At 33.0% G+C, this 16513-nt stretch overlaps 1 protein-coding gene across 2 annotated transcripts; it reads right to left on the reverse strand.

Moving 5' to 3' along the window:
* Positions 1-23: 23 nt before the first annotated feature.
* LOC117919265 (ATP-dependent DNA helicase Q-like 5) lies at positions 24-10609 on the reverse strand. Of its 2 annotated transcripts, none has more exons than XM_034836409.1 (21): positions 9433-10609; positions 9300-9353; positions 8970-9082; positions 8629-8841; positions 8462-8540; positions 8136-8189; positions 7958-8032; positions 7739-7792; positions 7411-7455; positions 7237-7331; positions 7016-7145; positions 6300-6398; positions 5902-5957; positions 5712-5814; positions 4745-4873; positions 4061-4230; positions 2841-2865; positions 2646-2761; positions 1501-1658; positions 985-1042; positions 24-820 (listed from the first exon to the last, which is right to left on the reverse strand). In XM_034836409.1, exons 1-19 carry the CDS (start codon positions 10573-10575, stop codon positions 1571-1573), a joined length of 2841 nt encoding a protein of 946 aa, XP_034692300.1. In that variant the 5' UTR covers positions 10576-10609; the 3' UTR covers positions 24-820; positions 985-1042; positions 1501-1570. The 2 variants fall into 2 exon arrangements, with proteins under 2 accessions (XP_034692300.1, XP_034692293.1); XM_034836402.1 differs by having other exon boundaries at positions 922-1042.
* Between the last annotated feature and the right edge of the window lie 5904 nt (positions 10610-16513).

A 16513-nucleotide genomic window follows, 5' to 3' on the forward strand; every position in this document is an offset into this window, starting at 1 on the left:
CATTAATGCTTAATCATAGTAATTTTTTTATTTTTTATTTTTTTGGAAAAACTTTGTTTCTATTGTTCAAAAGAACTTTTATATTAAATGAACCTTTTTCAATACTAATTTATTTTTAAAAAATTATGAATTTGATTTGGCCTTGGGGGATGGTTTTTAAGAATCAGATCCAAACAGGTAGTAATGGTTAGTAGTTTGAAGAGATAAGATCATCAAAGAAGACGTCAAAAGAGAATTGAATGAAGCATTTCCCACGCGGGAAAGTCTTTGAATTTCCAACTTGTAGGGTTGAACAAAAATGGATGAACTTTCATTTGGTATGGTTTTTATGCTTTGACCTGGCCCATTTATGAAGGCTGACTAGGTTTCTTCTTCCGCATGTAGAAAAGGAATAGAATAAGTAAATCAATTAAATTAGGCAGAGGCTTCTTGAACTTGTAATACCAACTGGGCACGCCTCCCTCTTGGCTCTTGCGTGCGGCATGATTCCATTGACATGAGCCTGGTCAACTAGCTATTATGCTCATTTATAAGTTATACCCTGTTTATGAGAATACATTCTCTCTAATAATCCCCATTTTTTTATTTGCCAACCAGTAGCCATGATCAGTCAAAGACTCGAGAGGCCCCAAAACTCTCTCATTCTTAAACTTAACACCCATACACACTGCATTTCCCAATGTATCTTCACAGCAGTCTTGTCTATTAGACTGACCACCACAGGAAAGCTGTCCTCTCACACTATTCATTTTCAGTTTCTTCCTTGCACTCGTGTATCTTTGATTCCAATTATAAGGTCTATGGGAGAACAAGCTTTTATCTACATAGAAAAAATATGCAGTATAACAAGGGTTACAAAGCTTGTTTTAGAAAGTAATGAAAAATTGAGGTTGTTGGGAGCTGCTTGCCTGGATAACTTACTACATGTGTAATAATTTATGCAGGAAGATCAACAACAATGCTACATTCAGGCTTTCCCCCCACCTTTTTTTTTTCTACTTTATGTTGTATGATTTGACTCGGGGTCCAGACTGCACAAGAACTGCAAGGAAAGAGACACTAATGATAAGAATAACAATGAAAACCTGTTTTGTTAAAAACATAGGTCCTTGTTGGGAAATGTTTCAAAATGAGTTTTGAAAAACAGTTTTCAGAGAACAGTCTTCAAAATGTTTTGTAGAACAAAAAAAAGTTCTTAACTCAATTTCTATGTTTTAAAAATAAATTTTATATATAATGCTTTATTTTCAATCATTCTTCATATTTATATGATTATTTTTAAAACAATACTCAGAAAACAAGTGAAAACAATTGAAAATAACTTTAAAATGTTTTCTGAAAATATCATGTTTTTTGTTTTTAAAAACAGAAGATTGTTTCCTGTTTTCTTATTATCAAACGTATTTTTTTTTTTTTTTTTTTGTTCTAAAGAATAGAAAACTATTACCAAACAGTGCCATAACTTTTCACCAGTTACTAATAATTCCAACTATTTTTTACCTTATTTTTCTAAAATGGTCTCGTCCAAGTTAGTTGCTTCAGAGGAAACTATGCCATCGTTTAACTCTGGCTAGAGTGCATCCTTTCCAACAAAATTCATGAGCTCTGCCTTTGCTGCCTTCATTACCACTTGGAAGTCCATCTGCATGTACCTACCCCTGCATCCCAGTATTCGCATAAGCACCTTACCTTGGTCATAATGAAGAATCCTGAACCGTTACTATGCACAAGAAACAACCTTAGACTACACTTTGTCCCATACACAAGACCTAGCATAGTGACTTATAAAGAGCCATAACCATTAGAAGTACTAGGTGAATTTGAACAAATTATTGAGGACATCAGCACACCATGTGGAAATAAAATGATGCTTTTTTTTTTTGTAAGCATGATATTGAAGTTAAGTCCTTTATGTTAGGATCAAGCCATTAGCCATCTCATCTCAAAACCAATCAGCTATCAGTAATGTCAAGCTAATCCTCTTTATGTGGCTCGTGGTAACACTCATTCACACTCATCGAGAGGCTTAACCATCTGAAGGCCTAGGATAGGACTCAACCATCTGAAGGCCTAGGATAGGACTTAATCATCCACAACACATCCATCCTGAGACCTTTTACTCATCCCAAGGCTTATTGTGGGGTCTAACCATCACAGTGAGGCATGACCATCCCACAACACATCTTTTGATGGTTATAGTTTATTGATTTATGACGTTCAGGAAATCTACCAGGAGGACCCATTATACAATAGATCTAACCTTACAGTTAATTGAAGCAGGGAGAATATCTTTTCACTCATTTCTTAAAGAGCAACAAGCTTCATTCTTTATGTTATGTTCATGCATGTCATATTTAAGTTGTGGTTTGTTCCAAGTGTTCAACTTGCTTGGTCCATTTGTTTTCTACCAATTACTAGTGATGAATGGTCCAAAACGTTAGGTGGTGTTTGTTTTTTGGCTGAATAGAAAAAGTCAAAATATGAAGCTTTTTTTTATTCAGGTAAAAATAATCTGTTGATATCAACCAACATAACTAAACCGAACCTATTGATAATAAGTTCAATTTAATTATGTTGGTTGATATTAATAGGAACAGAACTGAAGCTAGTTATTTCAGTGAAAACAGAAGTTTGTTCAAAGATACCAGAAATGAGTTCTGGACCAAGTTGCAGAAGGATAGGCTGGGCTAGCAATGCCATGCATTATCCTTGCAACAGCTCTGGGAGTAAACTTGACCTGTGAATTGCTCTGCAGAAATACCTATTGTGACAAAAGAGGAAATTCTTAAACATCACAAACATAATTTTTGTTATGTACAATATCTTAAGGAAGCCCTTACCTTTATATCTGCTCGCAAAAATGGGCTGCAAATATAAACAATACTTCTATCAATATGATGAAATAACATATGCGCACAAGAAATGATTGTCATGATTAACAGTACATCGACAGTTTGACACAAGGCCGTTGCCCAGTGCAAGTCCTGTTCCCTATTCTCTACATGGTGAGAACTGGTGACTGAACGGTTCACATCATTTTTGCATGAAGTGGCAATACACAGACCCAAAGCCACATTTAAAAAGCAGTTGCTATTGTATGGTCTGCCCAAAAGGAGAGGGAAAAATGTATATGAACATGCAAGGCAGTTCACCTGGATTGACTAAATCATGTAAGTTGTGATGGTTCATAGCAATTCATGGACATATGGCAATTGGAAACCATCTTCATAGGGTCAGAAGCCCGATGAAGGGGATGGAATAAATTCCAGGCTCAAAATTGTTTCTGAGGGTGGTGGCATATTTAAGTTTCAGGTTCCCATTTTGGCTGAATCAGCCCCTTTCTTGGGCTCAGTGGTTGTGAGCCAAAAAGTTTCCAAAGTCAGGGTTTCAAACTCTGAACTAAAATCCTGATTATTGATCATCTAAAAGCAAATGAGACCTGGTTCTCACCATATGGTTCCATATGAGCAAAAATTTCAAGGAGACTCTTGACCACTGGCTTCCTGAATGAAATGTGCATTTTAGGTTATGGTCCTTTGGGTAGTGGCAGTTGAGACTCTGTTTTCAAAAGATAAAAAAAGGAACTCCTAGGGGCTGGCAAGATTTTTTCTGGAAGAACAGTACAGCTATTTGGAGGGTTGCTCCTGTCCACTTACTGTGGATTGTATGGAAAGAAAGGAAGAGAAGGTTTGGGGGAGAGTTGTCAAAGCAAAATCTCAAACATAATTTCACCTTTCCTTGGCCCACTAGATCTCTTGTTCCAAGGAATCAGGGGTGAATTCCTTCCTTTCTTATATTGAGAACAAACGCCTTTTAGGATAGCCTATTGTGTATTTGTCATGAGTTGCACTATTTTTGGCCCTCCATGGTAATATTTACATATGGTTTTTCAAAAATAATTTTTTTGATAACTTAAAACAAAATGCACATAATCTGTAGGAGACAAAGGACTGCCTGTTGAATGTTCACGAGAACCAGAAATTCAAACTTGAGTTTGTGTGTGGTAAGGCTCACTTATGCATCTAAGAAAATAATAATAATCCATATAATTTGTATCAACCTGCTTTGATCCATCTTATTAGGAATGTCGCCATTACCATCTCCACTAAAGTAATCTGAAATCTTTCTTTGCAAGCATGGTGTATGCTGGGCACCAAGGCAGCCGCACTTCTTCTCACATAGTTCCACTGCTGAGACAGCAGCATTAAACATCGTATCTAATTTTTGTACCTGATTCAAAAAAAAATGCATATAATTTCTAGGAGACAAAGAATATCTACAAACTATAAGATGCATGATAGGGGCCAAAGGACTGCCTGTTGAATGTTCATGAAAACCAGAAATGCAAACTTGAGTTTGTGTGTGGTAAGGTTCACTTACGCTGTTGATTTCTTAAGTGGGCTATAATGAAGTATGATAACAAGATGATATGTACTATTTTTAACCTTGGATTCAAACAAAACAAGATAAAACAATTATACCTACTAGGTGAAGTTGGGAGAGAATTCTTAGGTTTTCTGTAGTATGATTTGAGGAATTCAAGAGGTTGCCTACAGAACTGAACCGGTTGTTTTATAGGTGGGTTATAAACATATATCATGCAAAGAACACAAAATGGTGTACAATAGACAACATTTTCTTGTTCTAATAGCCATCATAGATAAATTATATCTTTTATATTTATAATTGTCTTCATCTCGAATAAAGAAAGAACTTTTGGATTAATAACAACAAAGCCAATCACCTTACAACTTTCGACCTCGGATAACCATTTTGTAAGATGTGCTGCCAGGCAACAAAGATCTCCAGGAACATCCACAATTGTGTAACAATAGGCTGGATCCTTCATCTCGTATGTTATTTCTCCTTTCAACTAAGATCATTTCACAAAGAGGAGGGGAAACAGAAAATTTCATAAATAGTCAACTAAAAAGAGGCATAACCTAACAATCTAACATGGTCAAAATCATAAGAACTAGAGAAGTAATTGGTCCACATATCTATGTTTATGCATAATCATTTTTTAAAAGTACCATAACAGTCTTAAAGTTGTCTTAGGGCCCACTTGGCACCACTTGAACTCATTCCAAAGCAATTATCCAATTATCTTCTGAAGCATACAACTTACAACCTGGGTGGCCACAACTTCACGATTAGATAATCTGGTAACTTAAATGTTTTATTGTCACTAAACTCATATAATTTCAGCTCCCACCACTCTTTTTTGTAAAATTTTGCACAGATTCTTTATGAATTTTGCCTGCTTGATGATGTGCAGTTAGCATCTGCACTTCACTCTTGATGAGGATCGTTCCTAAAAGATTAACACGGGCAGTTACTTTGTAGCTTTCCTTTGCTAATAAAGTTTCTTTGCCATATTGTTTACTTTATGCCACTCGAAAAAGTATCATCTTGTGACTGTTCAACTGCAGAAGATGGGAGCTCTTAGCTGAACAACACTTGTTAATTAACAAACCGTTTTGTCATCTTCATTCATTTTGTCCTGCAGAGATCCATTTCAAGCACCTTCCATGGGATAAGCTTGAAAATGCAACAATTTAAGCAAGCTATATCTGATCTTGTATATTACCATGCTGCTGACTTGATGTTGAAGCAAAAATATTATAATGGTATAAATGGGGATGACAATAAAACAATCAACTCAGATATAAGAGTTACTGAGACCATGAACTGCATGGAACTTTCCATACCTTCAGGTTCTGCAACTGATTTAAAATATCAGTAGTTGTAATCCCAATGCTGTTTGCCACAGTGGGTATGTCAAACACATAGTGCCCTTGTTTAGTTTCAGACCTGAAAACAAAAACCTAATCTTTGAGAATTTTATAGCCTAAAACCATTAGATTGCTTTCTGTGATTAGAACCAGAAAAAATACTCACTTCTTTAGAATTGCTGCAACCACAATATGCCAGTCAGCAAGCAAAGCAGGGGTAGTCTGCAGTCAAGCAAATTATGAGTTCCATGATGTATCTTGTAGCCAATTAAAAATTTTGGGACTGACTTCACTAGCAAGTAAAGTTACTAAACAAGAAATTTCATGTTACTAGATTCCTGATTGTAACAAGAGATGGAAGAAAGAGTTGAGTCAGATGGATAGCAGATTCATGTGATTTGTGCCCTCTAATTTATGTCCAAAGCATCAAAAGGTGCTGTTACAGCACACTGAAAGGCTCGAATAACCTCAGTTAATTATCCTCATATCTAATCAAGGAATGCGAGTAGAGCAATGGGGATCAGGGAGAAATTATGTAAATTCAAAAATACATTTGCAACCCACCTTATGGAAGTTTAAGCTGCAAGTTACATTTAATGGCGGAAGTAAAGACAAGTATTGTACTTCACCCAACTCCAAGTGCGTTAAGATTGTAAGCATCACCTGCCAGTAAAAAAAACCAGCAAGACAGCATCATTATATTTGCAGATCTGCAAGAGCAAATTTGAGAATGCACTGTGGGGTGGCTCATGGAATTAGTTTAGTATTACGACCATGAACATGATATATATATATATATATTGTAGATGGAAACATGTAGTATCAATAAGCACAAAGTTGTAATTGGTAAACATTATTCTCAATACAGGTGAAGTAATATGAACAGAACTAATATATAGCCAATCTAACAGTAGAATAGGCTCAATTATGAAGGACTAATACATGCACAGAATCATGTTGCTATCATTGTTGTTGTTTTCCTCCAAACTCAGCCTTTTGAGGAATCCCAGCACAATGAGATGATCCTGTTGTCTGGAGAATACATGATGTGTTCTTTTTGAACAGGCCATTGATTAATTTACATATTTTATTAGGATTGTCAATAATTTGATCATCAGAAAATATTTTTTTGCTGAATATGCGCTATGATGCAACCAACAGAAATTTTTCAAAAGAAGAGAGGAAATTTATGTTGCTAACTCCAGCTTTTTTAGCCAGATTAATGCTTTCTAACAAGTCAGAACTGCTGAATTGATGCAAGAAAAGTACAAGACAAGGACCTCTTCTTTCATATCAAATTTACGAGATGCAGCTTCTTTGACTATCGAATGAACTTTCCCAGGTGAGCCCGTGCCATTGCTGAAAACCTGGGATAGAAATCTATTTACCGCATATTCATCCACTCCATCACTGAGAAAAAATATTGTGGTCAAATCAGACATCTTTCTAATCCATAAAATAAGATAGAGAGAAATGTATTTATATATATATATATAAACACCTGTGCATCAGACTGCGAAGCTTGAAATATGTAACATCATCAAAGAGAAGATGACAATAAGACAAATTCCCATCTCGTCCAGCCCGTCCAATCTCCTGCAAATATGTTGCTCATTCCTTTTATCAAACTCTGACATAGAACAATTTCACTGGTAATTGGAAAATAGAGATTCACCTGAACATACTCCTCCAAGCTTTCTGGTAAGCTGAAATGTATAACCTGACATTGAAGCATTTAGGAAGCTTCAGTACTAATTTTCTACATGACAAATTAAAAGAATGCCAAGGAATGTATACATATCAGAACCTGACACTATACAGTCCAATAAATAAATATTCATAAAGAATGATATCAATAAATTTAGGGTGCCTGTTCAGTGTAACTCAGATCATAAGAATGCCAATATATTGCTTAAATTAATGATCAGGCATCAGTTCATAGTGCATGTGAAAATGACATAAAGAAACAGCACTAGAATTGTGAGTATGGTTTCTCTTCTTACAGCTCCAACATCACTCTTATTGAGGCCCATGCCAAATGCCACAGTTGCAACAACCTTCCACCAAGAAAGAGTGCAAGTCAATTATTCTGAAAGCAAAAATTATATCTGACATGATCCATTGTGAAACCTAAAGAGAAAAAAATAAATAATAGTTGTATTTGCTAGGTTCTACTGTGATACCAAAGTGGAAAAGATAAAACATATCCATGAAAGACTCACCACTCTTATCTTGTTGGAACAAAACAACTCCTGTGTACGACTCCGGTCCTTTGCTGGTATGCCACTGTGGTAACTCTAAAAGAGCCATTTAAAATGACATTGTCCCATGTTAATTAATAGAATCAAGTTGCATGCAGGAAATTGTACGCAATGCAACTGGGAAATGTATGAAACAAACCTTTGCAGAGATATTGTTATCACATAAGTATTTGCTTATTGAATCAGTCTCAGACTGCAAAATCAACATGCAAGGAGGTCAATTATATATGTTCCTGTCCGCAAAAGGTGCAAAGTCTACTGATCTAAAAGAGGGGGATGGCACACAAGATAAAGGTATATGATATATGATCAAGACAGGCAAGTCTGTGCACAAATGACATAACTGGAAACTAAATAAAATGTCTAATTATGCAGAGAATAATCTTGAAGAAACAATAAAAACCATAGCAATATATATGCGTGTGTGTGTGTGTATGTGTATGGAACACAACTGTATACACATACCTGAAATTTGCAGTAAATAATGATACTCTGAACCTCAATAAAGGGAGGAGACTTGATTAGCATCATCAAATCTTTCATCCTATTAAATCAAAGATATGGCACATCATTTCAGCAGATGACTAAACATTCAAGTAATGTTATAGGAAAGAAAACATATCCAAACTTGCCTATTTTTACTTAGAGATACCAATAGCTGTAAATTCTCCCTTAATTGGGCTTTCTGGATGAGATTGGCTGCTGGAATTTCCAGAGCATGCATAACAGCATGCAGGGTTCTGCTCGTTGCAGTTGCAGTCATTGCAAGAATGCATTTAGCATTAAGCATAGCATGAAGTAAGGATGCCCTCAGCCTCATATATGAAGGCCGAAAATTATGTGACCTGTTAAAAATATTTAAAATCTGCTTAAGTTTTTAGTAGAAGAAGATGGGAGGAGGAGAATGGATTTCACATGGAAAATGTCATTAAAAAACAAAATGTAGGGAGGAAAAAGGACTCCAACCACTCACCACTCAGACACACAGTGAGCTTCATCCACCACTACAAGTGATATAGGTGGACCGGCTGAAACTATCGACAAAAACTCTGCATTTAGAAACCTCTCAGGTGAAACAAAAAGAACCTGAAAGATCAACTGCACAACTTAGCCTTTGGCACAAGTGGAAAGGACAAAACCAATATTCTATTAATACATCAAAATTATCTATATAACAAAAGGACGGGAAGTAATCACATGAAGATCAGAATAAAACCACTGTGCTGCAAATGTATACTTGCACAAAAATAAAAAGAAAACAAATGAAGGAGCCAAAATTTCATTCAAATTGGTGATCTATTACCTTGATAGTTCCTTCTCGAAGCTGTCGTAGTGTTTCAGAAGTCTCTTCAGCTGACTAAAACAAGAAGAATGTTTGAACGCGCACCACCCATCAAACAAATAAGGATATAGAAGCACAGAGAGAACATCAATACCTGACTGCTAGACAAAAGACCACCCGGAATCATTGGAGGCAGCTGTTTAAGTTGATCAATCATCAAAGCTACCAGCGGACTCACAACCAGCGTGATCCCTGGTAACACCAATGCTGGTAACTGATAACACAGTGATTTTCCAGCACCCGTTGGCAAAACCAGCATTGTTGATTTCCCCTCGAGCACCATCCTAATTGCCTCCAACTGTCCATCCCGGAACGAATCATAACCATGTGTCAGCCCCAGCAACTTCACCAATTTCTCGTCAGACGCCTCATTCTGAACCTCCAACGCAGCCGCCTCAATCAACTCACCGTCAAATTTTACTCTCCCTTGCTTCTCCATTGTTGGGGTCTCCAAAACCAAGCCATCTTCATCCTCTTCAGCTCCACCTTCTGCTTTCGATTTTCTTTTAGTTCTCCTAAATGTTCGCCGAGCCCCACTCGATGCATTGTAACTCTTTCTCTTGCCCTTGTTTGTAAACTTTCGCCCATAGCCATTGATGTTCAGCCTCACAAAATTTCCTTCACTACCGCACTTAGGCCGCTTCACCGGTTTGGGATTAACATCAGAACCGATCAAATTACAATGTTTCTTCACAAATTTCACTGCACTCCCGGTACTAACAGCCTCACAAGCGTGGGGTTGTTTCAGAGTCAACCCAGAAGCTAAAGACGGCTCGTTTTCCACCGGATCTGGTTTGGGGCAAGGTTTTTGGAGTTTAGAAAATGACGCGACCTTGGAGAAGTAGCCGGCGGGAAGGGTTTCAAATGAATTGACTGCATAAATGGGATGCTTTTGACCGGCAAAACGAAGGTTAGGTAAGGAAAAAGGATGATGATGAGGGGGGATGGAGTCAGGGTTAGGGTTATGGTTATGGTTATGGTTAGGATTAGAATTAGAGTTTAAGCAGGGTTTTTTGGACTTGGAAGATGGTTTGGGTTTTGCAGTGGAGGAGGGTCTAGCCTTAGTTCTGGATTTGATTGAAGAGAGAAGAATGGAGAGTGGCGGCGGCGGCGGCGGCGGTGGAGGTGGCCGTGGCCGTGGCCGTGGCGCCTGCTGTAGAGGTGGTGGACTGCGGTCTCTGGGTGGAGTGGCGGAAATGTGAGAGGCGTCGGAGTCGGAATCCGAATCGGTTTCCATGGATGGAGATGGGTGGCCGCACTCAGGATCCGCCTCTTTACCCGTTATGCTCCCATTTTCCCGCCAAATTGTTTTTTCTAATATTTTATATTTTCTTTTTCTTTTTTTTTTTTCCTTTTTTTTAAACTCAAATTTTGAAGACATTTTAACATTTGGGACTGCTTTTAGGCATTTTGATCCACCTACCGAAGGCTTATCCAAGGATGAAAATATCGGTAATCACGGATATATCGGTAATTCGATTTTATGGATATATCGGATATATCGGAGATATTTTTGGATATATCGGAGATATATCGGTGGATATTATTGGTAGGCTTAAAATTGTTAAAAACTCATGAAAATGCAAGAAAAACCTCATAATAATATAATTAGAAGTATAATAGACATTTTAAAGTTATTTTATTGAAATTTTTGATATATGTATAACATGATTTATCATATTTGATAATAATATCGTATGCATCGATAAAAATATGAATTTTATAAGTATACATTTATTATTAAATTATACCTAATATTATGATATTTGATTATAATATGTCTAATTTTAAAATATATATTAGTATTAAAATATGATCCATTTAATTCAATTGTATTAAACAATATAAAATAAATAATGATATATATATAAATTTTTAATATTTAATTAATTATTAATGATATTAAAAACATTATGAAGAAAATTATATAATTTTTATATTTTTGGTAATTAATTAAAAGACTCTGCATTTAATTACAAAATAATTATAATTAATTTGCTCTTTAAAATATTCTTATATTTTCTTTATATAATGAGTTTGAGTATATATATATGGGTTGCATATTATTTAACAAAGGGCAAGTAGCCCAGGTGGCATGTGGGTGAACCCCAAACCGCCGATATATCGGAAAAAATCGCCGATTTGGGCTTATCCCAAGAAAATGGATGGAATGATCCAAAATTTAATCTAAGCTCATTCATACAGTCATACTTGAACTTTAAAAGCAACTCATTTTTTATTAAAAAAATATATATATTATCTTTACAAAAAGAATATTATTTACATGTAAAATCTTTTTAAAAAAATTTGATGTTATTTTTACAAAATTAAAAAAAAAAAAGTGTTTTTTAATTAAAAATAATCATTTTTTGGATTAAAAAATATGAAGGATTAAATTTATAAACATAAAATTATTTCATCTTATTTCCCCAAATGTACACAAAAAAAAAAACAATAATTCCACAAACTATCCTTTTATTCTTTTTAGCTTCAATTCCTAAAGTTACGTGGTGGAAAGCCTTAGACCTAAATCATTTGAATTAAAAGTCAATATTGACACCATTATCAATTTAATTTCTTTTATTTAACTCTATTTCATAAAAATCAATTTATATATTTATTAACAATTTTCATAAGTCAGGAGAACGATACCTAGAATACTACAAAAGTTGAAACATCTTTTTTTTTTTTTGTTTGTTGGTTAAAGTTCGTGTAAGCAGACTTAACTATTTTGGTACAATAAAAAATATTAATCATCATGGTGTAAAGTTCAAATTATTTTCGTCATTGAATTGATGGGCAAGCGGAAGTTGTCAATTAAAGTATTGGTAATCTTTTGAGATGCATTGTGAAAGATCAGTTGAGAAATTAGACTAATGTCTTGTCAAAAGCTGAGTTTGTTTTCAACAACTATATTAATTGCACTATTGGGTATTCAACCTTTGAAATGATGGGTTGAAACCTAAACAACCTATTGATTTTGTACTATCACCTACTTTTTACAGTGACCAAGATGGTGAGACATTTGTACATCATATATGAGATATATATGAAGAGGTATGAGGAAAAAAATCAAAATCGACAATGAGAAGTACAAAGAGACAACAAATGCTCATCGAAGATACATTTAGTTTCAAGAGAGTAATTGATTATAGCTCAAATACTTGCTCCAATGACGCATAGGAACTATGATTTATGAAATATAAAGAGTTCAAATCATTTTATTAACTCAAAATGATGCTAAGACCCTAATCATGAATGTAAATTATATTTTGAGTTTAATTTCAAATTTAAAAGATGAAAATAATATTACGTGTAAAAGCTATTATTAAACAAAAGAAATGAAAGAAGTCATGCATGTATAAATAAGAGACTTGAGACTTGTAAATCATGAAAAGTTCTAAGGGCAAAATGAGCAGTCATGGACATTAAACACTAGCAATGAATGATGTTAAGAGAGTCAGAAAACAAGAAACAATGAAGAAATAAATTTTGATGTCACGTTTCCAAGTTCAAATGAAGATTCAACTCAAATGGAAGCAATTACAATATACTTGACTTTGAATTGAATTCTACACCTCTTTTTTAAAATTTTTTGGGGTAAGATATATATATATTTTTGAAGCTTAAGAAGTTAGAAGTCAAATGTTTCAAATAGTGTACAAATTGAAATTGAAATGATAGATAGAGATATGACCATTTGAAGACAAAGAGACAAAATGATCATAAAACTAAATTTGAAACTAAACATGTTTATCTTGTACCATCATCTACTTTTTTTTCACACCAGCCAAGATGGTGATGCATCTATACATTATTGACGGATATACCAAAAAAATATACAAAAAAAATTAAAATCGACAATGATAACTATAAAGAGATTGCAAATGCACATTAAAGATACATTCATTTTTAAAGAAGACGATCTAGTAATGGTTCAGTTATGTCTGGAAATATTTTATTCTGGCACATGTGAAAAGCTTCAAACTAAGAATGTGGGTTCATTTCAATGAAGTGCGACTAAATTCTTTTCAAATTACATCATATTCAATGCTAGAGATTGGATCTCAAGTTCACAAATCATCTAGATATTTCTTCACCCATATTTTTGTTATTTTTATCCATTACACATTCCGTTTTAACTTCATCTTCATAATGCTTACATTCTATCATTTTTATATGATTTGTCATTAATAAATTGGTTAACACTAATTACATCTTAAGGAATTAACATTAATTTTTTGAGGAAAAACTGCATAGCTCCTTATGGAGATGATCAATTTATTTTGGTTTTGAGGAATGATCAAATAATGATGCAATCGATTTGAGTGCCAGATTCATTCTCTAAAAGTTGACACCAAAGAAAATTCAAAACCAATCTATGTAAGACTTGTGTTTTATTGGTTGAGATATTCCTTTCTTGAAGATAAATACCCACCATCTCTGCCCTCTTCCTATCTTACTTAATTCAAGATCAAAGATGAAAATATTGGTAATTACGAATATATCGGTACTTCGATTTTACAGATATATGTAATTATGGATATATTGGTACTTTGATTTTACGATATGTCGGAAATATTGAAAAAATATTCGGTGGAGCGAAAATTATTCAAAATTCATAAGAATGCTTGAAAAAACTAAAAAAAAAAATGATAAAATAAACAAGAATACATACTTTTAAGTTATTTTCTAAGTATGACTGATATAGATATAATCAAGAAGAAAAACATCGGTAGATAGAGATATATTTGTAGATTCAATACTTAGATTTTAAGAATAAGAAATATGAATTTTGGAAGTGTATAAAGTTATAATTGAGTTAAAAAATATTTGATTCTATTGAATAAAAATAATTTATACATAAATATAATACATATGACATTGTAATAGTCTTTAGTACCAAAACAAAGATCGATGTGATTCCATTATATTGTTAGATGAAGGGAGCCCATTTTGTTGAAGACAATATTTACTTGAAAATTTTTAAAATATTTTTATTAAAACATGTTTTATTACATTTTAAATGAAATTTTAAATTACTTTATATAAAATATTTTATTTGAGATTTAATTTCTAAATTTTATTAAAAATATGGTAACAACTTTTTCTATTAACATTAATTTATTTAAATAATTAAAATTTTAATAATTTATCTCATCAAATTAATTTATAAAATATTAGAACTTTCTTAATAACATTTTTTTTTTGGGTAAAATTATATTTTTAATATTCTAAAATAAAAAAATTAAAATTAAATAAAATTGAAAGGATAAATATATAAAAAAAAAATTAAGAGTGAAGTGATAATAATTTTAAAAAATAGGATTAATGAGATAAATATGAAAAGTGTCAAAAATAAAAGGATAATATAAAAACATGGGTGAAATTTGGACCATTGGATCCTCAAAAATTTAAATATGAAAATTTTCAAAATTTTCAAAAAAGCTCGAAAAAATCACCTTTGGCAATTTTTTTCCATTCTCTCCCTTTGCTCTGCCCGTCGCTCCATGACTGTTCCAAACCTTATGTCGCCATATTTTGCCATATTTCAGCGATATTTTCGATATTTTCCTGAAATTCCTCCGTTTTGGGGCTGTCTGATATTCGATATCGGTGATATTTCACTCATAAAAACCGAAATTTCAATCCAAGTTCAAGATTGAATGCCCATGCAATCTAGTGTGTGGATCCTCTAGAATGGAGATGCTATCGACAAGGATTGAAGCGAGCTCCATCGATTTTTAAAATATTTTAATAATTCAAAAAATATTTTAATAATTCAAAAAATATTTTAACAAATAAGTAACAATGGTGAACTATAAAAACATGAAAGACAAAATATTAAATCCCTTCATTATCCTTTTTGTATTTTTATATTTTAAATAAAATAATAAAAAAAATAATATAGTTTTAAAAAATAAATAAACAATACAAATTTAGGTTTTATTTGATAATGGTTTTCAATAACAATTTTTTTTATTCAAAGTTAAAAAATAGAAAAACATATTTGACAATCTAAAAAGTATTTTATATTATAGTTTTTTTAAAATAAAAAGCAAAATATTTTAATAGAATAATTTTTAATTGTTTTTAGTTGTTTTTATTTTTTTTATAATTATTTAAAAAAATAATTATATAAACATGGAGAATGATTAAAAGTAGACCATGTATAAAAATTTAAAATTATTTTTAAAATATATTTTAAATCATTAAAAACATGTTAAAACGTTTCGGTTTTCAAAATTTATAACTTAAATTATGTTTCGAAAATAGTTTAGCGGTAATCGATATTTTTATAACACAAACCTCACCTTAATACGTTGGCTCATTGCCCAAATCAACCTCAACCTCGAGTTAGGCATGGGTTGGAGTAGAGTGTTGGATACGTCCAAGTTGCAGCCATAAGTCTTTGGAGTGGGTCGAATTTGAGGGTATCGATCCAGTTACGGCGGCCCAAGCTGCATCGCTGCCCCTGTTGAGGGCATGCTGATCAATCTGTTGTGAACCCGGTTTAACTTGGGATTTTTCTCAATAGTACGGTAATTTAAAAAAGTTATGCTTAAATTACTGTAGTAGAAGAAGTTATTACAAATATACGGTAGTTTCTGCCACCTAGGAAAGAGGATTTGTCAATTAGGAGAGAGGAGAGAGGAGAGAGGAGAGAGGTTCAGCGGATAATTTTTTTTTTAAACCAAAATCATCTTTAATGGAACTCGTCTTTTGAAAAGACGAGTTCCATGAAAAAAAATTAGTATTTAAAAAAATTCCCCATTTACAAGGGAACTCGTCTTTTGAAGAGACGAGTTCCTTGAAAAAAAAATATATATTTTTTTTAAAAATTCCCAAATTATTATTTAAAAAAAAAAAAAAAAAACAATTCCTCGAGGGAACTCGTCTGTTGAAGAGACGAGTTCCCATGGAAAAAAAAAATATTTTTTTTTTTAAAAAATTCCCAAATTAAAAAAAAAAAACAATTCCACAAGGGAACTCGTCTCTTGAAGAGACGAGTTCCCATAGGAATTTTTTTTTTTTTTATAAATATTTTTTTTTATAAAAAAGTTCCCAAATTAAAAAAAAAAAAAACCAATTCCACAAGTGAAGAGATGAGTTCCCATGGGAAAATTTTTTTTTTATTTTTTTATAAAAAAATTCCTAAAAAAAAAAAAAAAAAA

Source organism: Vitis riparia, chromosome 1 (genome assembly GCF_004353265.1).
Source record: "Vitis riparia cultivar Riparia Gloire de Montpellier isolate 1030 chromosome 1, EGFV_Vit.rip_1.0, whole genome shotgun sequence".
In the NCBI taxonomy this organism is placed as follows: domain Eukaryota; kingdom Viridiplantae; phylum Streptophyta; class Magnoliopsida; order Vitales; family Vitaceae; genus Vitis; species Vitis riparia.

Coding starts and splice junctions, on each gene's coding strand:
- LOC117919265 (XM_034836409.1), bottom strand. CDS start 10,575: ATGGAAACCGATTCGGATTCCGACTCCGACGCCTCTCACATTTCCGCC. Junction 8,190..8,461: donor TTATTTACTGCAAATTTCAG/GTATGTGTATAC, acceptor TTGATTTTGCAG/TCTGAGACTGATTCAATAAG. Junction 7,146..7,236: donor CTTCGCAGTCTGATGCACAG/GTGTTTATATAT, acceptor ATTTTTTCTCAG/TGATGGAGTGGATGAATATG.